This window comes from Gymnoscopelus microlampas (assembly GCF_963454915.1).
Source record: "Gymnoscopelus microlampas genome assembly, chromosome: 2".
Taxonomy (NCBI): Eukaryota; Metazoa; Chordata; class Actinopteri; order Myctophiformes; family Myctophidae; genus Gymnoscopelus; species Gymnoscopelus microlampas.
Window position 1 is genome coordinate 22,604,269 of NC_139939.1, and position 27,789 is coordinate 22,632,057.

Genomic DNA, 27,789 nt, shown 5'->3' on the forward strand with positions numbered 1-27,789 from the left:
AGACTGTACACTGGTTCTTTCTGTGCCCGCTAACATTCTGACAAAATAAATAGAATTATCAGTGGTTTAGCAAGGCTGTTTATATCACCTGAATAAAGAAGTATTCATTTATTGGCAAGGAAATGTAACTTGAAAATGTGTGTTAAAGGATAGGCACTAGGCACATGGAGTCACTGGCCAAGATAGATAAAAGGTCATACATACTGAACTAAACACAAATCTTAATAACTAGGAATAAAAAAACAACAATAGTGATCCCTCCAGGTTGAAGGTCTGAGCATTTTAATAATTATTATAAATACCTTCCATATAAATCCCAAAGGAAAATCTGCTGGCCTACACAGGCCCTTGTATACTGTACGTAATTGTTCCAGATCCTACTGTAATACTAGTAGCTGTTGTAATTGTATGAGATTACCTCCTAGTGGACCGGCCAGGACATTACATCTTCCAGTTCTGTCAGACTAGGAATTTTCTAGTCTGACATGTGTCCAAAAATAGTCCTGCCTAAATCCTTGACCGCAAGGCGTCTTAACCGGAACCAGTTCCTGTATATCCTTCATACTGTAATTCTTTAAATTCCTTCAAGTTATTTGGAGTTCTGAGAGTACATTTGTGACAGTGCCATTGCAACACAGGCTTTCGGGTAATGAGGAATGCAGACATCATCCTTCTAATCCTCCTCATTACTCAGTAACTGTTGCTGCACAACCTAAACATGACCTGTCAGTCACCTGGGCCTGAACTTCTATCACTCCATTCAAGCCGCATAACCTAGACCTCCCTTAACTTCAGCACTTGAAACATACATCCAAAGTGATGTATAAACAAATCACAACGGGAATTATACTGAAATTTATTGTGGGTTATAATTTTTTCCCCCCTGTGACAATGTCCACCACACAATACAGGCAGGTCCCAATAAACAAGTGGAGAAAATACCAATGCTTTGGTTATATCTTCCAAATTCGAGTTCCTCATGATGAAAAAAGTACAGTACTATAGAATGGCATTCTACACAGGCACACAGGCACACTCACACACACACGCTCGCACACACACACACACACACACACACACACACACACACACACACACACACGCACCCTCTTTTGCACCCACACGCATGCATAGACATTATTGATAAACAAAATGAAATAAAAAAAAACTTTATACAGCATATCCAACACCATAAAGCCATAAGGCATTCACAAACAGAGAAGAACAACTGTCCCTCTGGTCCTTTGTCTTAAAATTAAAAACGTAAAAAGTGCCTAAGTATAAGTAGATCTGAACTGTCAGCCATTTGTAAAGTCAAAACTCACTACACAACACTGAAATAGAATTGTTTTAAGTTACAGTACTTAACGATGAATTACAACCTCATGAATGATTTTTTTCTTTTTACAGTGAACAATTGCAAGTTCTTTATATTAGAAGAGTAACACAGGTACTGTAAGCAGCAGCAAGGTGGAATATGTAGTCTTGTACGGTTAATATACGAGATATGAGAGTGAAGTGAGGTCAGCTCCATTAAGGCTCAGTCAAATAAATACAGGGAGTTGATAAAACAGATTCTGAGAAGTTTGGACACCGGCCTCCAACCACAGGATGCTATATTTCCAACTCAAACAGAGAGGCTGTGTCAGACCTATGTGATGTACAAACACCTAAGTCTCCCCAGTGGCTGATGAGAGCATGCCGTTGAAAACATATTGCCCCAGTTACCCAGAAATATCAGAGTTGTTTACATCTGCAACCATAAGGTCAAGTCAGGTAAGCGACCTCCGTCTTAAGGAGAAACAACATAATATGAATGTTGTTTACATTAAGATGGGAAAAACAAGTTGTTTCCGTCAATTCTAACTTCACAAGTCTGTCTTTCATTTCTAGTAACTAGAGAAATAACATGTTTGTGTCAACCTAAGTACAACAGCAGATAGACAGCTGAACTGGCTATGTGATGAACTATAACCGAGTTGGAGTTCATTTAAAAGTTAAATCTGGGATTGTTTGGAACATATAAAGAAGGATTATATTCACATACATTCTGAAATAGTTCAATTTGTAGATAGGAAAAATATGCTATTTGGAACACTCTTATCCCATCATCAATCAAAATATAGGTCAGCTTTACTTTACTTTAATGTTTACTCTCATTACAAATGCAAACAAACCTATTAAAGCCACTAAACACAGCAAATAGTTTAAAACCATTACCTAGAAAAACAAAAACATGTCCACTTTTTTCATTTTTGGTGGCAGGGCATGCCGTTTGTTTACTTTGTATCAGAGATTGAGTCTTTATTAATCCAATATCTGTTCCATTTAAAGTGCAATTCAGTTCAGAAGTAGGTATTAACATGATGTCACAATATATCGCATTTTCCAGGTCCAGAAAATGCCTTCTTTATTTACACCATGTCTTCCTCATTACGTCACGTAATGAACACGATTATTCATCGTTTTCCTGAAAATGACATCTGACTGAGGGTGGATGGAGCTGACAAAGGGGGGGGGTATTTGCTGCAAGTAGTTTTGGTAGAATATTCCTCATATTCATTGCTCCTTCAGTGCATTCTTTCAGTTTAGGACTCTTCATCAGTGGCACTCGGGGAACGCTCCTGGATAAGAGGAGGGGAGATGAGACAAATTCATTTCACACATATATGGTATCAATCGCCTGAAGGCCTGCTACTGTGTACCTGTGTCTGTGGATCACCACTACAAAAAGAAGTCACACTCTGTTAACTGACAAATACTTGCAATGCACACACACACACGCACACACGCAGACAGACACACACACAGACAGAAAGACAGACAGACAGACAGACAGACAGACAGACAGACACACAGACACACACACACACACACACACACACACACAAGCACACGCACACGCACACGCACACGCACATGCACACGCACACACACACACACACACACGCACACACGCGCACCCGCACGCGCACACACACACACACACGCGCACACACACACGCAGACAGACACACAGACAGACACACAGACAGACAGACACACAGACACACAGACACACAGACACACAGACACACAGACATACACAACGTACACACCTCTTCCGGTTCCTCCTCTGTGTCGTCATCACTGACGACAGGCTTGGCTCTCGTACGTCCCGTCCGTCTGCTCCGGCCCTTCCCGCGCTCTCCGCCCTTCTCCTTCTCCTTCTCCCTCCGACCCAAACGGATCTTCACCTTCACAGAACGCGCTGGAGAGGAGAACACACGCCATCACGCCTTACTGTTTACTGTGGACCACCTTCATCATCATGAGGGGTGCAACAGTTAATAGCTGCGTGACACATTTGTCACCTGATTCGGATGCTATCAATGCATTGAATGGGACATTATCACCTTTTATTAGACCATTGAATGGGCGAAGTAGGCGACATACTGACCTACCCGCGATTTATCAGACCATTCATTGGGTGTTATCAAGACATACTGATCTACCAACGGAGATGACTGAAATAGTTCAGTTTCGGTTTTGGTTTTGGTTTCAGACCATGACGGAGGCGCGCAGTCTCAGGCGAACTGGAACCCGTCCTGAACGGTGTGACGTTCGCCTGAGCCTACTCAGCGCCGTTGGAGTTATGTACCGATAGGCACAGAATCGTAAATATTGTTGTGGGGACTGGTCCGCCTCCAAGTAGGTCAGTAGCTCCTGATTACGGCCAATGAATGGTCGGACAAATCGCGGGTAGGTCCATATATCGCCTACTCGTCGCCTACTCACCCATTCAATGGTCTGATAAAACGTGATAATCTCCCATTCATTGATAGCATTCGAAGCCGGTCCATTTGTAGGATGAAGCATAAATATATAATGAATATAATAAATTCATAATTAAATCAGACAAAAAGAATTAGTCAATTATGATTTTTAAATTATTTTTGATTCATTCATATATAAAGAAATGTCATCACTAGAATAATCGCTAAGGAAACAATCAATAGTTGCAGCCCAAATCAACATGCCAATGAACCTTCTTCGCTCACTCCGGACGTACTCACATTCCGACTCTGAGCCTTCCTCCTGCTCTTCCTCCTCTTCCTCACTCTCCTCTCCCTCGCTCTCCTCCTCTTTCTCGATCTTCTGTCTCAGACTGGTGAACACCGACTGCAGCACAATAGAGTCCTCATAGATCTGCACACATGAAGACAGACAGCTACTACACACTGCAGCAGTGGTTCTGTATTTGGCTACAGACCCCCATCTGAAAATATTTTGTGCCAGGGACGCCCAGAAGAGAAAATTTGTGTTAAAAAAAAGTTTATTTTATTTTATTTTATTATTCAAAATCTTCCAAACATTTTCACGTTTTTTCAAGAAATGTCAAAACGCGCGGTGACCTTGTACATCTGCTATTTTTGAATAGCCAACTTATAAATGAATAAAGTGGTTAAAATGATTGTGATGCTGCATAAATCCCATTATTTTAATATTATTATTATTATTATTACTATTTGTGTGTGTGTGTGTGTGTGTGTGTGTGTGTGTGTGTGTGTGTGTGTGTGTGTGTGTGTGTGTGTGTGTGTGTGTGTGTGTGTGTGTGTGTGTGTGTGTGTCTGTGTGTGTGTGTGTGTGTGTGTGTGTGTGTGTGTGTGTGTGTGTGTGTGTGTGTGTGTGTGTGTGTGTGTGTGTGTGTGTGTGTGTGTGTGTGTGCGCGCGCATGCTTCTCACCAGTGATCCCTCCAGGTTGAAGGTCTGAGCGTTCTGGAACAGCAGCATGACGTCTCTCTCCAGGTCACCTAAAGTACGGTACCTGTGACCACGGATCCTTTCCTGCAGCCCACCGGACACAAAACACAACAAAACAATTAACAAGAACATAGTCCTAAAGACGGGACAACTCCATGATGTGGGGATCACTTTGAATCTCCATTTCTTTATTAATGAGGTGGGGATCGACTGACATGTCTTTATTTAGGTTTCATATAGACATCCATTTGTAACTCAGAGAGTGTACAAATGTAATCAAATGGACCATCCACTGAAATGTGATTAGATAGGTACTTGTTTATGTGTGTGTGCGTGTACCTTGATTTTCCTGAAGTCAACAGGCTTGCGGATCAGTTCATAGTACTCTGGTAGTTCTTTGCGAGATGGCAGCTGGATGAAGACCTCGCTTAGCTGGCGCCCGCTAGCGCTGCAGAGGGTGACATCATCAAGATGAGACGACAAGTTGCAATTATGTGTGAGCAGTTTATATTAACTTTCTATTGCATGCGGTTTCGACTTCTAATCTTTTAGTATCTTGGACACTTGTTTTAAAGTTTTTACGTTTTTGTTCAAAAGTGTTAAATAGCTCTATATTCTCATAGTAATCATTGCTATAGTATTTGTTCAGTAACTCTCCAGTTCTTTAGTTAACAGAAAAGTCATGATATACATTTTATCCAACCAGAAGATAGAATTAGAAAATAAAGTACAATTAGAAGTGATAATACAAATAGACAGAATTAGAACTGGAACAGCTAATACATGAGCTTTGTGGGGTTCTCTCTCCTGATTGGATACAATTTGTCACTCACCAGAAAATGTATTTTCTGTTTACTAAAGAGCTGGAGAGACTGGTGATCCCTGTTACTGAACAAACATTCTTTAGAAATGACTATCAGAATATTGAGCTTTAACCTTAACAATACATGTTTTGGTCACATATCAGTCACAGGACCTTAAGTTCACGTTGACAAACCTGTCTTTGTACTTGATGACGGCATCCACGATTTTCCTCATCTTCTTGGTAAGGGTAGGGGGGTTGGGGGACAGCTTCTCCGTAGGGGGTCGCCCCCTCTTCCTCTGCCTCTTCCCGTCCTCGTCTTTGTCGGCCCGCCCGCGCCCCCCCGACGAAGATGAGGGACCGGGCAGGTCCAGGTCGCGGTCCCGTTTCCTCTTACGGGACGTCTTTTTGTGACGCACCTCCTCCTCAATTTCCTCCAATGTGCCTTCCTCTATTGCCTAGCAGACAGGACAAGGCAGAGACACTGTGGTTATTTCACAACTTTTGATCACTTTCCCCCCAAAATAAACATTTTTATTGTGAAACAATCATCTAAATGATTTTTCTGTAAGCTGTCGGCGGCATGTTGCTTCCGTTTTCATTGGCGAAGGTATTTCACTAATATACTGATGACAGACTTGGAGTCAGGCTCCGTGGTACGCTGGTGCAAACTGACTAGGTGACTCAAGGAAATAAGGAAACTCATGAAACAGATGTGTTGTGATATGGAGTGTAGTGCGACATCTAGTGGCTGAACGTTGTCTGTTTTTTACATTTCTACTCTGACCTTCCTCAAATGGACATCTGTTACTCAACCACAACCCCTGGTAAACTCAATCCCTAATACAGTGGTGGGGTCCAGGGACCCTCAGGGTTCCTTGAGGGGGTTCCAAATGGACCCTTACAGGTCTGTGACTCTCAGAGTTATGGAGGTCCCTGAAATTAAAACAGTTTGAGAAACAGCCCTAATATCTCCCACGCCCATCCTGTGCCTTCTTATGCACATTCCCCTGACCAACCTTGAGCCACTGCTTCTCAGTCAGCGAGTCGCTGTAATCCACTTCCTTGCGCTGGCGGGAGCCTCGTCCGAACAACTTCTCCTCCTCCTCCTCGCAGGTCAGCCGCTCCACCTCAGCGTCGTCCTTCATGATCCAGGTGGGCAGCTCGTCCTCCTCCATCAGACGAGGCTTGCGCCGCGGGTTACGCGCATCCTCGCGACGCCGGTCCAAGTCCATACGCTACGGAGGTACAGGAAGAGAGAGGGGCGAGATGAGACTGGAATTCAATGTGCTTATATGTTCATTCTAGAAAGTAGTCCCAATAGCACTGGATCTCAAAGTGGGGACGGAGTTCCTGGGGGTCCCCAGCATAATGAGGAACAGTTTAAACATTGAAGCCCTATTATATTGTTCGGCTATTTGAAAATAGCAAATCTACAAGCTCACAACCTGGCATGACATGTTGTGAGGTTGTAGAGCTGCTATTTTGTAAAATGTTGACAAATCTCTTATGGGGGTCTCTGGTACAAAATCTTTTCAAATAGGGTTTGCGGCCAAATACATATCAATTTGGGGGTCCTTGACATGAAAATATTATGAGAACCACTGCCCTATAGTATATATCTACACACACATGCACATGCACAGACACACACGCACACACGCACGCACGCACGCACGCACGCACGCACGCACGCACGCACGCACGCACGCACGCACGCACGCACGCACGCACGCACGCACGCACGCACGCACGCACGCACACACACACACACACACACACACACACACACACACACACACACACACACACAAGCCACTAACCATGAAGTGCTCAAACTCCTCCTCACTGCGGGCAATCATCTGGTTGACCGTCTCGTCATCTGGCACCTCGTCCTCCTCCTGAACACAATAAACACTCATACATTTAATCTAATCTAAAAAGTGAATGGAAAATGAATGAAATGTCAACATGTGTGACTGTGCAACACACACGCACGCAAACAAAGTCATACACACCATCCCCTCTTCGCTTCTCTGTAGCCCCTGGCTACAGACCTCATCTTGCTCCTCGTGCTCCAGGATAGCCTGAAGGAAAGCCCTGCGCTCATTGCTGGAGGACTTCTGGTCAAACATGCCTGCCTGGATGACCTTCTGATCCACATTTAATTTGTACTTGGCGGCTGCCAAGATCTTTTCTTCCACACTGTTGACGGTGCACAGACGCAGAACTCGCACCTCGTTCGTCTGGCCGATGCGGTGGGCTCTGTCCTGGGCCTGCAGGTCCTAAAGGAGAGGGGAGAGACATGCGTTGAGTTTTGTAGAGGAGGTTCAGTCTGTCCTGGGCCTGGAGGTCCTAAGAGAGAGGGAGAATCATGCACTGAGTTTTGTAGAGGAGGTTCGGGCGTTATCTTGGGGAAGATGAATGGATACTTACCATACATTATTTCACTGCACGGCCCCCAACATTAAAAGGTGCATATGACCAAGAATAACTATGACAAGTTGACAACATTAACTATGACAACATTAGGTTCCCAAAAAGGCCAACTAAATGAATTAAAAATAAAATAATGAAGCCCATTCCCTTGTTAATCTTAAACAAAGTAGGCCAATATCCTTGACAAGCTTTCCCTCAGTTACCGATTCAGGATGGGACATCTCTGTGAGCATCCCTATGCAGTATGAATGAAATGCACAGAGCAAGTTCAGAAAGGAAACTCTTTGCAGTTGCTGGTGGCTGGCTGATCAGTGGTCAATCTCAGCTCCACATTTCTATTGCGCTTCTAGGAATTACTGCTCACCCTCCACCACCCCAGCTACCACTTATCTCCTTGTGTGTACTATTAGGGGGATTCAGAATACCAAACCAAATAAACACATTGCTCATTTTATATTCATTAAAATAGTTAAATTAAATCCTCGAGTTGTTCCGACTGTTCCTTGACAGGTCACGTCATGTCGTCGTACCTGGTGAGGGTTCCAGTCAGAGTCAAAGATGACCACAGTGTCCGCAGACTGCAGGTTGAGGCCCAGGCCTCCGGCTCTAGTGCTCAGAAGGAAGATGAAGTATGTAGACTCAGGGTCGTTAAATGTCTTCAACAGCATCCCTCTGTCTTCAGCCTTAGTGGTGCCTGAAGGAGAGGTGGAGGTGAGAGATAAGAAACCAAACTAGGAGATGAGAGAGAGAGATAGATTACTTTGGGTGCAACAGTTAATCGAACTAATGGAATATAAAAAATATATTTTTTTATAAAATAATCAATTTTGGGGGGAAAAGATTGTCATTAAAGGACAAAAGTTACACAATTGTAAACAAAATAACAAAAAAATCTAAAAATAGTGAAAATAGCAGGTCTACAAGATTTGCAATATGTTGTGAGCTTGTAGATCTGTTTTTTAAAGTCGATTTTCTGATTGAGTCAATTTTAATCCATTTTCTAATTGATATGTAGATTTGGTTGATAAAAACACAAATTATTTATAATAGTTAATTGGATATTTGATGAATCGAAAAAGTAACTAAAGAACAAGAAAATAATGGATAGTTGCAGCCTTAGATCAGATAGTATAAAATACATTGGATGGGAAAACAAAGAGAGGGAGAGAGAACAAAGTGTTAAGAGTAAAACTGGAAGGTGAAAGCAGACTAACTGGCTGAATGTACACACAGGCACACAGTACAACTTTGAGGTACTTTTACTTTACTGGAGTATTTCCAATTGTCTATACCAGGGGTTTTCAACTAATTGTGAACCAGGGACCACCACCCTGACTAAGAATCAACCTTGGGACCACTGTTGTGTTGGGTGGGGATATGAACAAAGATTAGTAATTTGGTAACACCTATGCATTCCATGATTGTCTATACATCCCACTGTTTCTCAACCAATAGTCCACGGACTAATAGTGGTCCATAGCATAATTAGGCCTGCAGGTGGTCAAAAGAGCTTTGCAATTAAATAATGACTGTTAAGGGCTTGATTTCATTTGTTGCACGATACTATGTGCAACAAATTCAAGCCCCGCCCACGGCGCCCAGGCATTATTTAACTGAAATATGTGAGTGGTCCAGAGCTAAAAAATATATATATATATATTTGAGAACCACTGATCTATTCCTAACCCACAGCTACCTTTATTCCATTCTCTTACTTTATCCAATTAATCATGTTTTGTATCTTATGTATGAGTGAGCAGACACATTTATTATGAGCACTTTTCCTAATAATGATGACTCAATCATGCAATCCCGTACACTTCCGCTCCTTGAGATTTTCTGTGGAATTTCTTGCCCTCCGACTTCCCAGTAACTGACAACATTGACGCATCGTCATAGGTCACCAGATCATTAGTGCGCTGTTCCGTGGAAGAAGATATTCACGTCGTTCACTTTCCTTCATTAAGTGCATGGTCAGGGACCACATGCAATACCTTCACGGACCACCAGTGGTCCACGGACCACCTGTTGAAAACCCCTGGTCTATACTTTTACTTCTACTCCACTACATCTCAGAGGCAAATATTTTACTTTTACTCCACTACAATTATTTGAAAACTTTAGTTACAAGTTACTTTGCAGATATACATTATTACATTATAAAACATACATTAACCACTTTAGCCCTATTTTATACCTAGGCTATTTGAAAATAGCCGATCTACAAGCTCACATGTATCAGCGTGTGTGTGTGTATCAGCTATTTTCAAACATTTTAGTACTTTTACTTTTGGTACTTTAAGTACATTTTGATACCAATACTTTTGTACTTTTACTCAAGTACATTTTTAATTCTGGTCTTTTACTTGCAACGGAGTACTTCTACATTGCAGTATTGATACTTTTATTTAAGTGAAATATTTGAGTACTTTTTCCACCACTGCAGGCACACACACACAAATCGTCTCACCGTCGAGGCGCAGGTACTTGAAGGTACGGTAGGCGAAGTAGTCCTCCATGATGGTCATCAGTGTGGTCATCTGACAGAAGAGAAGCACCTTGTGATTGGTTGCACACAGCTTGGGCAGGATGCGGTCCAACACCTCGAACTTTCCTGATGCTCGATACAGGTCAGGGCTAATGGAAGGAGTTATAGGAGGGGGTTATATCTACACTGTGTGTGTGTGTGTGTGTGTGTGTGTGTGTGTGTGTGTGTGTGTGTGTGTGTGTGTGTGTGTGTGTGTGTGTGTGTGTGTGTGTGTGTGTGTGTGTGTGTGTGTGTGTGTGTGTGTGTGTGTGTGTGTGTGTGTGATATGTCCTAAAGGAAGAGGAATACAAGTTAAATGAGTTCTTACCCTGAGACTATCCCACCAGAAAACCCCAAATGTTCAGAAAAGGATTCCTGAAAGAATTCAAAATCACAAATTGTTCAGTGACCGTGGCTTTGAAATGTTATTGTGAAACTAATAATTTCATCAGCATCGAACCTAAAACTATTTCCACAACTAGATTTTCAGGTTGCTATGCAGCCTTCAAATCCAGCCCTATGCTATGTTGCGCTGATCAGAGCAATGGCCACTGAGTTATGGCCATTTGAAGTGTTAAACACTGCTGTAGTGCCCCATATGTGTGCAATTTTGTTTTTTTGCCGTGACTATTTTCATGGCAGACTCCTGAACAGTGTTTGTGCCAAGTTTGGTGCGGATCGGAGCAACGGTGCGCCTCGCAGTCCCGGATGTTACGTTTGTGACCACGGTCCACCGTCCACGATTGGTCCACCCACCCTCTAGGCAATTTCGATATAGGATGTCAACCTTACAACTGAGACTTTAATTGGTGGTTTTCAAAGTGGGGGCCGTGGCCACTAGGGCCAATTGGAAAAAAGAGGGAAAAGAAGAAAACTAGAAAAAGTGCTCCTTGGAGCACAGGTCTCCGACAGGTCAGGTAGGTTATTGTGGGCCAGCAATGTTCGTAATTCACCAATCAGGATGGAATATGAGAAATCGGACAGATCCGTCTTGATCACATGACTATAGAGATTATGTGTACCAAGTTGCCGTGACGTTTGGAAAAATCTGTAGGAGTATTATAAAAAAAAATGTTTAGCAAAAATAGACATTTTGCTGACTGCAGTCACAGAACTACGGTACTGAATAATTTTACTTCACTGAGTGATATAAAGGCTGAAATTGCGTATAAGAAGAGAATGCTAAAGTTGTATTACCCACTCAGCTCTTGTCAAAGTTATAAAGTTACATAACTCACTTCAGAAAGTAACGTTGGTCTTTCCCTTTCTCTTATTCACTCAATCTATTTCTCTCTCTCAATCACACACAACCTGAGATGACGGCTGTCAGTAGACATTTACAACAATAGCATGTGCAGTGCACTTATTTCACAAAATACAAAAATATATAATAAAAATATATATATAATACACAAAATACTAAAGATATTTAGCTTACGTATTTAGCTTACTTTTTTTTTTTTTAGACTAAGCCTATTTTAGGATAGGCTAATTGATTTAAATCTATTTGTTGTTGCCACTGTCCGGACTGACTCACCCATTTATTCACAAAATGAAAGTTTTGTTCCATTGAAAATACTGTGTCTGTCTTTATTGTCAATGGGTCAGGTGGGGTTGTGAAAATAGATACTATGGAGAATTCAAGCAACATGTTTGTGCAATCAGAAATACAATGGAGAAGAAATGTAATAGAAGCTGAGAACTGCCTTTTGTCAGCCCAAAACAACTTGGCGGTGAACTGTGACAGCTGAGCTACAGGAGATGAACCTTACATGGGGCGAGGCACAGCATGCAGCACTGCCCTGCTGGCTGTGCCTTTTACACGGACGTCGGTTCGTTCTGTGACTACCTCTGCTGCCAGTTCCAGTTCCAAGCTGGTGAAGAAGGCTGGCTCAGTACTGGGTGAGAGGCCGGACTCACTGGAGTCTGTTGTGGAGAGATGCACACACAATAAGATGCGGGCCATAATGGACAATGTGAGTCATCCTCTCCACAACATCTTGGCAGGCCAGAAAAGAAGTCGCAAGGATCTGTTCCGTTCCATGCCCTGCAAGAATGAACGGTTTAAAACACTTTTGTCCCAACAGCAATTAGGCTCTTTAACTCCATGACCAGCCACTAGGCTCATGAACTGGACTAATAGTTTAAGTTACAGATGGGCTATGTACAATGAGGATTATTATTCCCAGTGACACCTTCTTAATGCTTTTTATGCTTATTCATAATGTATTTTTTATATTTGTCTTCTCTCAGTTTTAACATGTGCCCCGCGCTTTTTGTGATGTGTTTTTAACTAACCTTACTGTAAGCCTGTATGAGCAATGGGATATCTGAATTTCCCTTCGGACTTAATAAAGTATCTATCTATTTATCTATCTATCTATCTATTCCGCGTCCATACCTTTTATACAGAACAGCAAGGCGGAATACACGTAACAGCACAACATTCCCGCCCTAGACAGGCTGTGTAACAGGGCTAACTGTCAGCTGCATCTTACAGGAAGTAGGATACCTCTATTTGTTGGAACATGTAGGGGTGGTTACATATCTTCCTCAGTTGCATAATGGTATTCATCAGAGTCTTTGTGCCTCCTTTGCCCTGAAACACAAAACACAGAAATGCAAAGCATTACATAACATGTTGTTTTGCATTGTATCGTATTGCATCTCATAGCATCACAAACAAAAACACTCACAAGGTCACAATGCATTGTGAGCTTGTAGATCAGCTATTCTTGATTATCTTTTGAAAAATGTCCAAACGTTTTGAAAATAGGGCTTAATTGGTGAATAAATGCCTTCAAAACATTTTCGCCGAGCAACAGACAAGAATGAACGACACTAAACGCTTCAATCCTGAAGTTATTTGAATGAATACATTTTTATCAATCTGTACAGTATGCTAAAGTATGTTAATACAATGTAACTAGTACATCTGTAGTGGTTGGAGGTGGTCTCCCTACTCTTTCATTTAGAAATGTAGACCCTGGTGTCAGGTAGGACACCTACTGGTTGAAAAGTAGTACTGCTTGAAGATCATATGCAGAATATCTTCCCCATGCGATGAAATGCGAGAGTGCAATCTAGCCAACACCAACTCGGGACTCCTGAATCGCTGCCCTCCACATTCTCCGATCTAACATCAGCATATTTCCTCTATGGGTACAGTAGTAAAATGTCCTCACCTTCTTGTCTTTCTCTGATCCATCTGTCAGCAGGACTCCCTTGGCCTGCATGTGTCTGTAGAGAACCCTCTGAAGAGATGACATGTCACACTTGATCACATACTCCACCTGAGTGAAAGACACAAAACATGGACTGAATGAAAGCATTGCAGAGAGAGAAAGAGTAAATGCCTGAACGATCGTATGTATTCCTCCTTTTACTGATTCTGGGTAAGCATTGATACCAGCAGTAGAAACACTTTGTTCACCAACTCAACAGTGGACATGTGTTGCTTCAGAGACGTGTCCTTATGACTGTCGTCGGGTGTTTGTGTGTTGACACAAGCAAGTCAAACCTTCTCTGGAAGCTGTGCCTCCACTTCCTTCTTCAGCCTGCGCAGCAGGAAGGGCCGCAGGACTTTGTGAAGACGGCGGATAATCAGAATGGTCTCTTCTTCATTCAGGTCCACCTGGATGGAGGGGAAGTTGGAGAGGCCGAGGGGTAGGAAGGACAAGTTAGGGTAGAAGAAGTGAGGTTTTTACCACTCAACATTGACTCAGAAATTTTCGGCAAGGCCAGTGACAACGTCATAAACGTTCAAATAAAATCTAGTGCAGTAAAGTAAAAACATTGTAAAAGGAGATGAAGCACTGAATGATTCTTTCAGTTTCTATCATAGTTACACTGTTACCTACAGCACTGAGCACTTCAGTCCTACCAAGAAATGTATAGCAAAGCATTGATAAATAATTGCGATGAAAAGAACTCCAATACCTTCTCTCCGGTCATGGCAAAAGGGGCATTGAACCACTGTTCGAAGGTGATGCAGCTCTTGAAGATGGTGGGCAGAAGGAAGTTGAGCAGCGCCCAGAGCTCAGGCAGTTTGTTCTGCAGAGGGGTGCCTGTCAACAGTACCCGCCGCGGGGCCAAATAGTGTGTATTGAGAACCTGGGTCAGCTTACAGTGGTGGTTCTTCATACGATGGCCCTCGTCTACAATCATGTACTTCCAGCGGATCTGGAGGGGTTGGGGTGGAAGGGGTGACAGAAGGGGTGATAGATGGGCAGAATAGGAAGAAGAAAAGGTGAGGAGAACAAAAGGAAAGGAGCGGAAAGCAGTGAAGAGAAGAATATAAGAACAATATCATAAATTCCTTATAATGCTGATAATCTAGCCTGGCAGATTCTGAACATCTAACATACTAGCTTCTGGTGCGGCACGCTATTGCTAAATATTTTGAAAACGTTTGAAAAAATAAAATAAAAATGGCACAATAATCTTATGAATTTAATTTTAATTGAAATAAAAAACTTTACATAAACATTGTTCACCCTCCTTCCAATTGGCCAACTTGGCGCCCTTGGCAGCCGCCCTGGGGGCTGTGGCACCCAATTTAAAAACCACTGTAGAGAGACAAAACCAACATCCACTATCTACCCGAGTAAATTGCTGTGCTATCTTATGGCTTATGCCTACCCAAACAAAGACAAGGAAGATATGTTTCCCCATCAATCCCTGTGGCTCAAGTTGGCCTAGCCCCATACGAGCCAAAGCTAGAGCCATCACTTGGGGGGGAAATCTTTCCTGAGCTACAATACACACCTGGTAGGACAATGCAGGATGCCTAGTATACTGTATGACTACATGAGAGCATAGCAGCATGATGGGCCACAGTGGGGGGACGGCGGTGACGGCGGTGTGTGTGGCAGCACCTAGAAGTCAGCACTGAGACGAAGCACAGATCGGTCTGGGACAGAGAAATTCTGGAGGGTGGGGGGGGGGGCCAGCCCAAAGAGACAAATGGAAAACATAAACCCCCTCCCACCTTGGTGAAATGAACATGATTAAAACAGGATTTAAAAAGCAATACAAGCATGTAGGTATTTATGTATGAGAGAGAAAAGGAACAGCAAGGGAGAGTGGTGTGCATGTGCATGTGCATGTGCATGTGCATGTGCATGTGCATGTGCATGTGCATGTGCATGTGCATGTGCATGTGCATGTGCATGTGCATGTGCATGAAGGTGCTTAGCTGTATGATCTCACCTTGGCCAGTACTTGTTTGTCCTTGATGATGTACTCGTAGGTGGTGAGCAGAACATTGAACTTGCCGCTACGCAGCTGAGGGACGAAGGCTCGTCTGGCTTGAGGCGAACCCTGAGGAAATGGCGAAGAAGAACAGATTTAATACTAGTGTCTTTCCTGTTTTCGCTCTACATTAAATATCTTCGCAGAAAATAGCCGATCTACAAGCTCACTGCGAAAGCTTTGCCCACAATACGGATGCTGGGGTTTAAGTGGTTAACCCTGGTGTCTCTCATTATAGGGGAACATTTTCAAATATTTTGTTTTTTTCCCTTCTTTCAAAGGAAAACTTTTAAAAACATTTCCAAAATGTCCAATACATGGATTAAGTATAAAAGTGGTTAAGTGGTTAACCAGTAAGTCATTGAGCTAAGTGAATAACAGATTCATAAGACTTCCAGGTTCGGCAGTAGTTCGCTGGTATTCTCACTGGATATATAAGTCAGCAAGTTAAAACGTAGGCACATTTAGGTCAAACACTCACTTTGTAGGAGACTTTCACCACAGTTGGCGCCCACTTGTCAAATTCATACACCCAGTTCGAGAGAGTTCTGTCAATCAAAGAAAAGCAAAACTGTCATTCACTATTTCTTCTGAATAATTACTGATTCAGGAAGCATTGGTTTGCTATTTCTCCATTTATACGTGTATGTCTGAGTATGTTGTGTATCTGTGCATGTGTGTGGTATCTGATGTGTTTACAGTATATAGAAAATATGCCTAGATGAAGAACAAGTCTCGAAACAGGAAATAAAACCGCAATAAAATGTCTCCCACACTCCACCTGAATTCCTCGGCTGACAAATGAGTATTAGCTCACGAGAGTGGTACGATGATGAGGTAGGGTCCATTGAGGCGTTTCATCTCCATAAGGTATGTGATCAGGGCGATGGTCTGGATGGTCTTTCCCAGACCCATCTCATCAGCCAGGATCCCATTCAAGTTGTTGTTGTACAGGGACACCAACCACTCTAGACCTTTAACCTGAGACACAAAGACAGAGACAGACAGACAGACAGACAGACAGACAGACAGACAGACAGACAGACAGACAGACAGACAGACAGACAGACAGACAGACAGAGACAGAGAGAGTCAGAGAGAGTCAGAGATAGAGAAAGAGAGAAAGACAGAGAGACAGAGATAGAGAGAGAGAGAGAGAGAGAGAGAGAGAGAGATAGAGAGAGAGAGAGAGAGAGAGAGAGAGAGAGAGAGAGAGAGAGAGAGAGAGAGAGAGAGAAAGAGACACTGTTCAGTTCAAGCCCATGTCTGACTAACACCAACATGTATTTATGAACATGACAACATAACCTGCACACCCATGATGCAGGCCCATGCATCCATGCAAGACTGAGATCAGTCATATGAAATGAGGAAGACTACAATGTAAGATTCTCTGTGTTAATTTATCAATTTACTGTGTGTATATGTCCTCTTTGATATCAAATTATTCATTTGTCATTCATTTGGACCACAAATACAACACATAAGGGAATAATCCCCTGTCATCATATCATTTGCTCTCCTGCCAGTCAGTGACACAGTACCTGGTACTGTTTGAGTAGACCGTTGATCAACAGACTGGACTGTTTGTCCACCCGCTCTGTGACGGCGTGGGCCACAGAGTAGTACGACTGGAGGCCCCGGGCGAAGGCCGCGCTGCCGTACTCATCGTCCACTTCCTCCTTGGCGTTCCTGTGGACGAATAACATGACATCACTCTCACTCGTACACTCTCAAATAATGTGTGTATGCATCTTTCCCTTCATCACATGATTGTATGCCCAGCCTAACAGCAAATGTATATATTTTGTTCTCTGTACGCTTAATAAATGTCATGGCATGCTATCTGACACCATCGTGCTGTCATCCTTGCTTGCTTGCAGAGGGGAAATTCAACTGAATGACCAGGCTGCCACCTGACTATAGCTCTTATGCCTGATACTTGCTTGTGCGCTGTGTTCCGCACCAAAAATAGCTGGTCTATAAGCTGGCAATGCCACTTGTTGTGAGCTTGTATATCTTGTATCTTGTATATATTTTTGATGTGTGACACTGGCACACAACTACGAATAAATCAGGCTTTAGGATTGCAACAAAGGTAATAATAATAATATAATGTGAATGAGAATTAGCAGTAGTATTTAAAGTAGTTTATAATTGCAATGTAGTGGAATGCTAATACAACGATGCTATTAGCGTAAGGACTCACTCTATGATGTGGCGTACGTCCACCTCGGACACCTCCTCGCTGTCGGGGTCTGGGATCTTCTTCTTCTCCTCCACTGGAGCTGGAGCTGTTGGCAGCTGAGGCGGAGGCTCCTCCTCTTCCTCCTTGCAGGTGACAGGTTCGACAGTGTGTCAGTCAAAACGTACCTCTTGTGCCTGATTTATACTTGGTTGCGCATTGCGTCGCGCACCGAACATAGCCGATCCATAGACAAGCTCACAACTGTGAGCTTTTTTCAGTGTGCGACCCCAACACACAACTAAGTACAAATCAGGCGATGGAGCAGAGACAACAAAACAAAAACACAACTCACCTCTTCCTCCTCCTCTTCCTCACTGTCTTCACTGTCCGAACGAGGAGCCACCTCATAACTACACACACAATACATACATAAATGAAGGGAAGGTGTGTGTGTGTACGTGTACGTATCAAAAGTGCTCAGGGCCGTCTTCAGCTCAGAGGACAAGAAAATCGGACTTTCACCCATTTTTACTGTACATAGGCTGGTGGCATTCTGTCAGCGCGCAAAGAGTTAGGAATGCAAGACAATGCATATGAAGAGGAGCACATGTGATTCATGTTAGAAAATGATTCAGGATTCAGGTTAAAAATAAGCAACATTGCCCCTTGAGGACAAATTACCCTTCATGTGCCATCTGACATGTTGACTCTACCCCTCCCAAAAAAACATACATTAAACAATTAGCTATCCATCCATCTTCGCCCGGTTATCCGTATCCGGACTTTACCTTACTTACTGTAAGTCGCTCTGGATTTATTAAGAGTGTCTGCTAAATTGTAAATACCAGACTTCCCTTTCCCTGGCTACATTAGCCAGCTCTAACTGGGGGATTACCGAGGCGTTTTGAGGCCAGTGTGGAGTGGACTTGGAGATATAATCCCCCACCTGGTCCTCGGTCTGCCCCGTGGTCTCTTCCCAGCTGGGAGTGGCTGAAAAACCTCCATGGGGAGCTGCCCAGGAGGCATCCTTACTAGGTGCCTGAAACCACCTCAACTGGCTCCTTTCTACATAAAGGAACAGCAGCTCTACTGCCTAGTCTCTCACAGATGACTGAACTTCTCCCCTCATCCCTGAGGGAGATGCCAGCCACCCTAATGAGAAACCCATTTTGTTCACTTGTGTCAGCGAGCTTGTTTTTTTTCCGGTCATGACCCAAATTTAAGCCTACTTGATACTTTGCTTACAGATCGTCTATTTTTGCTATTTTGGAATATTCTCAAATCTTTGAAAATATCCTCCGATAACGACATGCCCGAAATAGGAGCGCCAGATTGAAAGTGGTTAAACATGTATTTGTCTGACCCAGGGTTCATCTCCAGCCAGGTGTCCAGCTGTCCAGCCTTGGGAGCATCCGATCCTATCAGAATGTTACCACTGTCCACATGGATGACCTTCACCGGTAGGTCACTCATCTGGCTGGTCTCATCCAGAGGCTGGATGGAGATGGAAGGACACAACACAAGGCTATGGTCAAGGAAGAAAATGTGATTATTATCCTTTTTGGCTGAGCTTGTGTCAAATTATTATCATTAGCCAAGTGGCTAATGCCAAAAGTCATTTATCTCCATCTTTGGATACAGTATAATTGTCCAAGGTTCAAGGTGTTGAGGTGTCTTGTGTACAAGTACATATTATTCTTTTCTGGTTCCTCTGACATTATAGCAGCATTAGTAGTCGTCATCGTAATAGCATTAAACATAATTATATACATCTAGGAAAAAATAAACAGTTTGTTGTAGCTCAATTGCTGTGGTCACAGTTCAGAACCCACATTGTATGAATAATTGTATGAATAATCAAAAATGAACAGAAAAGCTGACCCCAGTTCAAATTGAGGTGACATGTAAATACGCTGTATCTTGATACTATTTGAATGGAGTTTGTAGACAGAAAGAGACAACGCTAAGTTACAAACAGTTTGAGCCACAGAGCTCATCTAAATGCAACAAGTAACCAATGACATTTACAGTAAATGCAGTGTTATTTGACACTAGCTATTTGAATGCATCTCTTACTTAATTCTAGTAGTAGTGGAAACAGAGTCATGGTCAGTTGGGACTGGGAGTTTGGGATACTGAAGCTGTTCAGAATGCACCAGAAACCCAATGAAACGTTTGTGCTTTATTTGAAAGAAGAAGGCAACATAATAGGCAATCAAGCCTCCTTTCAATATACAGTAGGACCAATGTACTCTCAGAGTGTACATATGTGACTAATAATGGTCCCCAGAGTGATGTTTGTATAGGTGTCGTATGACTAAACTACTACAGTATTTACTCACCTCTCCATCGGGCCCCAGTGCAGGAGGCTGGCCCTCAGCGTTCTCCAGCTGGTGGACACAATAATAATAATAATAACTGTATTATCACCTTTCATACATAAAATGCAGCCCAAAGTGATTCACATTAAGATAACAAATAGTAGAATGCCAGAATAAAAAACAAAATTGGCAAACAGAGACTAAACTAAACAGTATGCCAGTGGCAAGTCTATACATGTATTACACACTCTCTTGAATGTAGAGCTCGACCCATATATTGATTTGAACAGGTCATCTATCTATACATTTACAAAACCTGTGCCGGCTGACTGACCAATTGGTGACAGAAAAAAGACGTAACGACACAGCGTGTGTTGGTTTCAGAGTTGAAAGAAGAGAAGACAAGGCCAACAACACAGTGTCAAAAAAAGAGACGAAAGAGGTGATGAGGATGGCGAAAGAGGTGAGCTGAAACCGTGCAAACACTTAACAATGAAAAATAAGTTGCTTTTATTAAAAGAAAGGTACGACCCCACGTGGCCAAAGTTGGTATTACTAGCCCGGTCTGGCGTGATCCAACAATATTCTTTAACCAGCCCTGGCCTAGTAGTGGGTACCACACTGGGTACTCTGACAACAAGTACAACAATTATTGCATAAACGGGTGGGCCCTGCGTTCCCAACTTGCATCGTTCCTGAGTAGGCAAGTTATTTGAAATCAGTATCAGCAATTCAATTATGCATCCAATTATTAACCTTTTCAAATTTATATGTGTATTTACTATTTCAAAATCCATTTGAAATCAATTTGAAAACCTTAGAGTCTATTAATCTGTGGTCTAGGACTCTCCAAAATCAGGATCAGTATCACACCCAAAAATCTGGCATTGGTCAGACTCTACATAACTGTAAAAGCAATCAGTACTTCACAAAAGCACAATTCTCACTTTTAAAGTAAAGTTTAAACTTTTAGTATTCTCTCTCTCATACCTTCTTCTTTTTCTTCTTCTTTTTCTTCTTCTCCTTGAGAGCCTGCACAGCCTTGTGCGCTCGGACTAGCTCTGTGAGGTTTGCCACATACTCATCCGTCTGCTGCAACAGATAGGCCAGACGCTTGTCCTTCTTCTGGTCGATCAGCTTACGGTAGCCCTCCTCATCCTCAGCCTGGAAACACAAAGCCATGTACATTGTGTGTGTGGCTGTTTACATCAGGGGTTTTCAATCTGTTTAATTTCAAGTTTATTCATTATGCCACGGATATAGTTTATCTCTGGGACCCCAATCTAAACTGTAAAGCATTTAATGTTAATGAACTCTGACAGTGTACAAATGGAACCAAATTAAATGGACACGTAATGGTCCATTTGGTTCCATTTGTACACTCTCAGAGTTATAGACCCATAAAGGTCAATTTGGTTCCTGACTGTCAATCATTTAGCTGTGTAGCACTGTAATGCCTGATTTATACTTGGTTACGCAGTGTGTAATAGCTTAAAGCTTAAAGTTCTTCCCTTACCATGAGTCTCCTCATCCTCTCCTTCTCAATGCGTTCATTCTCCTTCTTCTGCTCACGCTCCGTGTTGGCGTGGTACGTGGCCACGGCTTTGGTCAGTTTCTGAATCTTGCCTGTCATGGAGCGGTGGTACTCCTTGAAGTCTTTGGCATGCGCCAGAATGCTGTTGAGATACTCCTGAAATAAAGAGTGAGAGCATAGATGTGAGGAGAGGAGAGTAGGAGAGGAGAGCACTTCATGGTCTCTGGTCCCTCAGAAGTGTACTTTACAAAGTTCTGTTAACTTGCAGTGCACGGTGATGTCGTTTACCTGGTGTTTCTGTCTGCGTTTGCGCTCTTGTTCGATCTTCTGCTGTTTCTCCAGTTTCTCTGTGATTCGGGCCTCTCTTAAGGACTGGCGCTTACTGCGCTTGTAGGCCTTTGAATCCAAGGCGGTCTCTAGAGCTGTGTCACGACGCATACACACCACCACTTCTTGGCGCAGCTGCAGGAAGGCAAACACACACATATGCACGCACACACACATAATTTCACCCACTTCTTTAGACCTGTAAACTTGTGATGCATGTGACAATAATCTTAAAGGTTGAAGCAGTTGAACTTGATGTGAGGTGGTGCGGTGTAATGATATTCAATGTGACGTGAATGTTGGTGGTGGGTAGCCTTACAGTACCTGTCTCTGGAAGTTGAGCAGTCGGAGGGCTTTGAGCTCGATAGTTGCTTTAGTGCGCAGATCACCAGCCAGAGACCCCGGCAGGCACTCCAGCTCAGCTATACGATGGCCGATACGAGCCTGCAACCTGAGAGGGTCACAATTATACTTGAATGTCCAATTGTCTATGTTAAAACACCATCCCATCTTTACAAGGAGGAGAGGACACTGGAGCAGCTCGGACATTTAAGCCTTTTAATGTGCTAGTATAGTAACAGGTGACTGACGTTTCGCTGTCTTCCTTTGAGTCATCGATTCCATCCCATGGGAGCTATCTTTAACCACCTGTATACTTCATTGACTGGGGCCCCCCAGGGGTCCGTACTTCGCCCCCTCCTTTTTTCCTACGCCAAATGTCTTTGCTGAGAGAGCTTGTAGATAGGCTATTTTTGCCAAATGATTATGACACGCCCAGAATAGGGATGCTAGGGTTCACGTGGATACATTCACAATGAAAACATTAAAGTTTTATTAATGTTTCATTCCCATGATGCATGATCAATCGAATGATCAGTATTTCTCCAAATCACCGTCAGTACCTGTACTCCCTCTCCTGTAGGATCTCCACTGGGTCCAGACCACTCGGTTTCTGGATGGGGGTGATCCGGTTCTGCTTGACGTGGTGAGGCATCATGGGCGTGGGCTGCGCAGGCTGGCCAGGGGACTGGGTTTGCGGGGGTATCATCGGGGAGGCTGTGGGGGGCACCGAGGGGGGAGCAGGAGAGGGGCGACCGGTGGGCTGAGGGGGGATCAGCTTCTGGGGCGTGTTGGAGGGGGCGGCGGCATTTATCATGGGACCTGCAGAACAGAATCGACGTTAGTTGAAGAAATTTCAATTAATTTGTACTGGCTGCTACATACAGACTTATACATCTTTGTAAACAGAACCACACACCCTCAGGCCAGGACTTTGGTGGTCCATTGTGGTTCTGTCCCTGCATCCCCGTTGGAACTCCTGCTGGGCCAGGCGGAGGCAAGTTGGGGCCTATCATCCCTACAGATGAAAGAAATGCTTATTGGCCATAATTACACAATGGCCGTTTTGTTCTTGCATCATACTCAGGGGAGGTGTGGAAAACCTTCCACCCTGTCTAATTCTTCAAAAGCCTGATATATACTTAGTTGTGGGTGGGTGCTGCACACCTAAAATAGCAGAGCTTATAGGTTGGCTATTTTCGGTACGTGACACCCGCGCACAACAGAGTATAACTCCGGCTTCATTTCCTTCTCACCGTGGGTTCTGCTGTACCCTGGACCCATTGGTCCTGGTCCGGGGCCCGGTCCTGCTGGCCCTCCCGCTGCACCTGCAGCTCCAGGAACCAGGCTGGGCATGGGCTGCTGCTGCATGCCAGGCATCGGCCTCTTCCCCTGGACGGCCATCTGGAGGTGGTCTGGCAGAGGCTGCCCACGGGCCAGCATCTTGTAGGCCATGATCTGGGCCCTGAGCTGGTGGAGCTGGTTCTGGTTGAAGGGGGTGGGACCTCCGGGGCCAGTAGGGCCACCGGATCCCAGGCTCGTTATGAGGCTGCTGGGACCGCCGCCGGACCCAAGACTGGGGCCAGGGCTGGGACCGGGACCAGGACAGGGCCCAGCGCTACCCGCAGGACCGGGGCGGTTCACGGGACCCAGAGCCTGCGGGTCTCCACTGGAGCCATCTAGAGGCGTAGAGCCAGGGCCAGGCCCCCCAGAAGAAGAGGACGACGACGAGGAGGAGGATGAAGATGGCATTAGGGGCCCAGAGGGCGGACCATTTGATGGGACAGGGCTGGAGTGGTCAGACCCTCCCAATGGAGAGTGGTAACCTGGAGTCAGACACACAGACAGACAGACAGACAGACAGACAGACAGACAGACAGACAGACAGACAGACAGACAGACAGTGAGAGGTGAACTCCACCCATACTGACGGGTTGCAGACACAGCTGTGATTGTGAATCACCCACTCAGCTAACAGATCCTCCTTGGATTAAAACCAAATCCTACTTTATAGCCAGAGGTGTTGGTGTTCTTCTCACACACTTATAGTGGCAGTGCCACTGCAGCCTTTACCATACATGTTCACACCGTCACAATATGATAATAAAATAATTATGACATTGCTACACACTGAGTCTGTCTTACCGCCTAACTACTGGGTGTAATTGTATATCCTGCATTACTACTGCACCTAAAAGGTGGCTGGACTGGAATCGATAAACTTAGTTGCCACCAATCTCTACTTACCTGCCTTACCACTGTTAGCTATTCTTACTGCTTGGTTCGAGTAAGCATAGAATGATATGGTTGGTTTGGCATCGAGACAATATTATGTTTAGATTCACTAACAAGCATTTATCAATCATTAAAGGTTTCACAACCTAGCCTGCCTCGACCATACACAGTAAAATCCTCAATGAGTTAATTTATCCATTTGTAACTCTGACTGTGAGTGCACAAATGTAACCAAATAGACCATTGAGGGTCCATTTGGTAATATTTGTATACTCTCAGAGTTAAATTAACATTGTGGATTTTACTGTCTAACTCATATTGAAAGCTTTTCCAAAGTACTTCACCCCATTTCCAGGCCTACAGCAATCATATGGTGGAATAATGAGGCTCTTACTCCAGTGTGCTATCAATGCTCCAAGACAGGGTCGAGCGAAGGTATCACGTGACAAAAATAACAGATCTACAAGCTAACAACGTATCACGGTGCAACATGTTGTAGCATGTAAATCTATTATTTTTGTCACATGACATCCTGCATACGCAGCACTGCATTTTATGTCATGTTACATATTTCACGTAATGTTATGTTTTGGGACATGTTTTTTTATGAACAAAATCAATAGCCAAAAACAATGTATATCCAATCACTTTCCAAAAACATTTGATTAATTCCAAACCTTTTCCAGGTCTGGAAAATATTTCCAGGAATTTCATGACCGTGGGAACATTGTATGACTGAACATTGGGCAAGGGTGTGAAAACAGTAGTGGCACTCCCTGTGAGCAACCAAAGCCACAACATGGGTATTGGACAATATGTTCATGACATCACTTCACTGTACATATATGTTTAGTCTTTCACAATGCTGGACATTTTTTAATCACCCACCAAAACCACCAAACTTAATCCGTGGTGTCTACCAACCTTGTGAGTGTTGATCAAGAGGGCTGGGTGGGGGACCCATGCCACTATGTGCACCCTGCCTCATGGACAAGCCTTTCATCTGGCTGAACCGCCCCTCCTCACTCATACTCTTCTCGTGCATGCTCTCCATGGGCTACGGTAGAAGGAAAACATGATGTGCAATGCATACTGTACAACAACATATTTAACTGCATTTCTTATAGGAAGATGACATTTCAATTAATGAACACCTCAAAGCAAGCTGTTAGGAGGAATGATAGTGGTGTGTGTCAACAATACTATGAAAACTAAAGGCTTCAGAGGGAATGTAATTCATGGGGGGGATTGTCCTTACTTTGTGCAGCGGGTGCATGTTATCTTGGCTGTATCCAGAGGGTCCCGGCTGGGAGTGTCCAGACGAGGGAGGTCCAGGGCTGGGACCCATCATACCGTGAGAGGACCCTGGAGAAGGGCCAGGACTTGGGCCCAACATGGCACTAGGGGAGGGCCCCGGGCCGGGTGAAGGACCCGGTCTTGGAGTGCCTCCCATGGGAGGGTCCGGTGTCGACATGGCCTAGATCTCCTGCTCTTGGCTCAGCATCAGGGACCTGGGTGACAAGAGAGGAGGAGGAGGTGAGTGAAGGAGGGGGGGGCGTGAGAGAGGAGGAGAGACACTGTGGGAGAGATGGGGGTAATAATAACTGATGTAGCCTCTACAGCAGGGGTCTTCAACAGGGGGTCCGGGACCCCTAGGGGGTCCTCAGAGTTACTACAGGGGGTCCACCAAATTTTGTGTGATAGGATTATATATATATATTTTTACATTAACCACTTGTTCCCCTATTCTGAGGGGAACATTAGCAGAAAATAGCCGATCTACATGCACACAACTTGTAGAGCTTGTAGATCGGCTATTTTCAGCAAAGTGGTTTGGTGTGGAGGGAAAAAAGAGCAAACCAAGTACAGAGCCAAAGGTCAAGTTTACTAAGTTTTTTTTAATGTTTTTTATGTCACCAAAATCAATCAATAAATAAATCAATCAATCAAGTATTAGGGGTTTAAGTGGTTAAATGTCTGAAATAAACAAAAAACATGACTTGACACAACACTGACAACAGTGCTGTCAGTCAATATGTACTGGGGGGTCCCTGCTTCATCCCTCTCTCAGCTAGGGGGTCCTTGGCCTGAAAAAACCTTGAAGACCCCTGCTCTACAGCACTCAAAAGTATACCTTTGATATATTACCAGTGCAAAAATCAGTACACATTTGGTGCATTATTGAATCTGATAGAGAATACATTCCTAAATGAACACAATCGCTATCACAACAACAACGCGCATCTTACCCTGCATATTCTGACATGCCTTTCTATAAATGGAGGGGATGCCCAATATTTGCAGAAATATGGTTTAAAAATTTGCACAACGCCTATTGATGCGCTGCACACCTACTCGTTGCGCGAATATGCCAGAGCCTGCTATTCCGGCTGCAAGGTAATAAAAGCCTGTACTTGAAGTTGAGACTGGGAAATACTACTTAAAAACCCTCCTTACACAGAACATGAAAGGATGTTTATAGTTAAATATCATGGGGGAATGGCGGACTGTGCTTGTGCAGACTGACCTACCCGCATTCACTGAAGACAGTCCATCATAAACATATCTGCGTCCCTGTAGGCCTATGTGGCTGTTAGGGGTAGGCTACCGTAGGCTGTGTAATAAAGACGCAGTTGGTTGGTTGTCGCAATTAGTCACTCACCGCTTGCTAATGTGCCTTGAAGCGTTGATTTGGTTCACAGACGTGGCTCGAGCGCCCCCTCTCCCCCCCTTCACCACACCGCTCCACCACTTTACCGTCAAGCAGGGTTGCCATGTCGGCTTATTATAAGCGACTTTGTGCTTGTTTTTCTGTAAAGTGGCTTGTTAGTTGTTGCGGGTTGCGTTTTTTTGGGCTTGTTTCTAAAGTGTAGTTGCTTATTTAGGCTTGTTGTTTAAACCCAGTGGTTCTCAAATATTTTCATGTCAAGGGACCCCAAATCAATCTCCCTTACCAGATTTGTGTAAATCGTGTTGTTAAAATGTTTCAAAGAATATTCTAAATGTTTTTGCTTTTCTTTCAAGATTTGTTGAAAATAGCAGATCTACAAGCTCACGCATCGTGACGCGTTGTGGGCTCGT

At 43.8% G+C, this 27,789-nt stretch overlaps 1 protein-coding gene across 1 annotated transcript; it reads right to left on the reverse strand.

Annotated features, from left to right (window-relative positions):
* Nucleotides 1–839: 839 nt before the first annotated feature.
* smarca4b (SWI/SNF related BAF chromatin remodeling complex subunit ATPase 4b) lies at nucleotides 840–26,182 on the reverse strand (the record flags this gene model as incomplete). Its single annotated transcript, XM_084084782.1, has 33 exons — nucleotides 840–2,624; nucleotides 3,099–3,250; nucleotides 4,056–4,188; nucleotides 4,726–4,827; nucleotides 5,083–5,191; nucleotides 5,741–6,003; nucleotides 6,565–6,783; nucleotides 7,369–7,446; nucleotides 7,564–7,830; nucleotides 8,515–8,678; nucleotides 10,455–10,621; nucleotides 10,840–10,886; nucleotides 13,024–13,110; nucleotides 13,697–13,804; nucleotides 14,032–14,145; nucleotides 14,451–14,693; nucleotides 15,723–15,833; nucleotides 16,246–16,312; nucleotides 16,582–16,745; nucleotides 17,309–17,456; nucleotides 17,974–18,095; nucleotides 18,305–18,362; nucleotides 19,316–19,446; nucleotides 20,295–20,342; nucleotides 21,264–21,437; nucleotides 21,790–21,963; nucleotides 22,096–22,269; nucleotides 22,459–22,585; nucleotides 23,037–23,295; nucleotides 23,393–23,491; nucleotides 23,730–24,299; nucleotides 25,633–25,765; nucleotides 25,967–26,182. The coding sequence occupies 33 exons, from the start codon at nucleotides 26,180–26,182 to the stop codon at nucleotides 2,589–2,591; spliced, it is 5,064 nt and encodes a 1,687-aa protein (XP_083940908.1). The 3' UTR covers nucleotides 840–2,588.
* Between the last annotated feature and the right edge of the window lie 1,607 nt (nucleotides 26,183–27,789).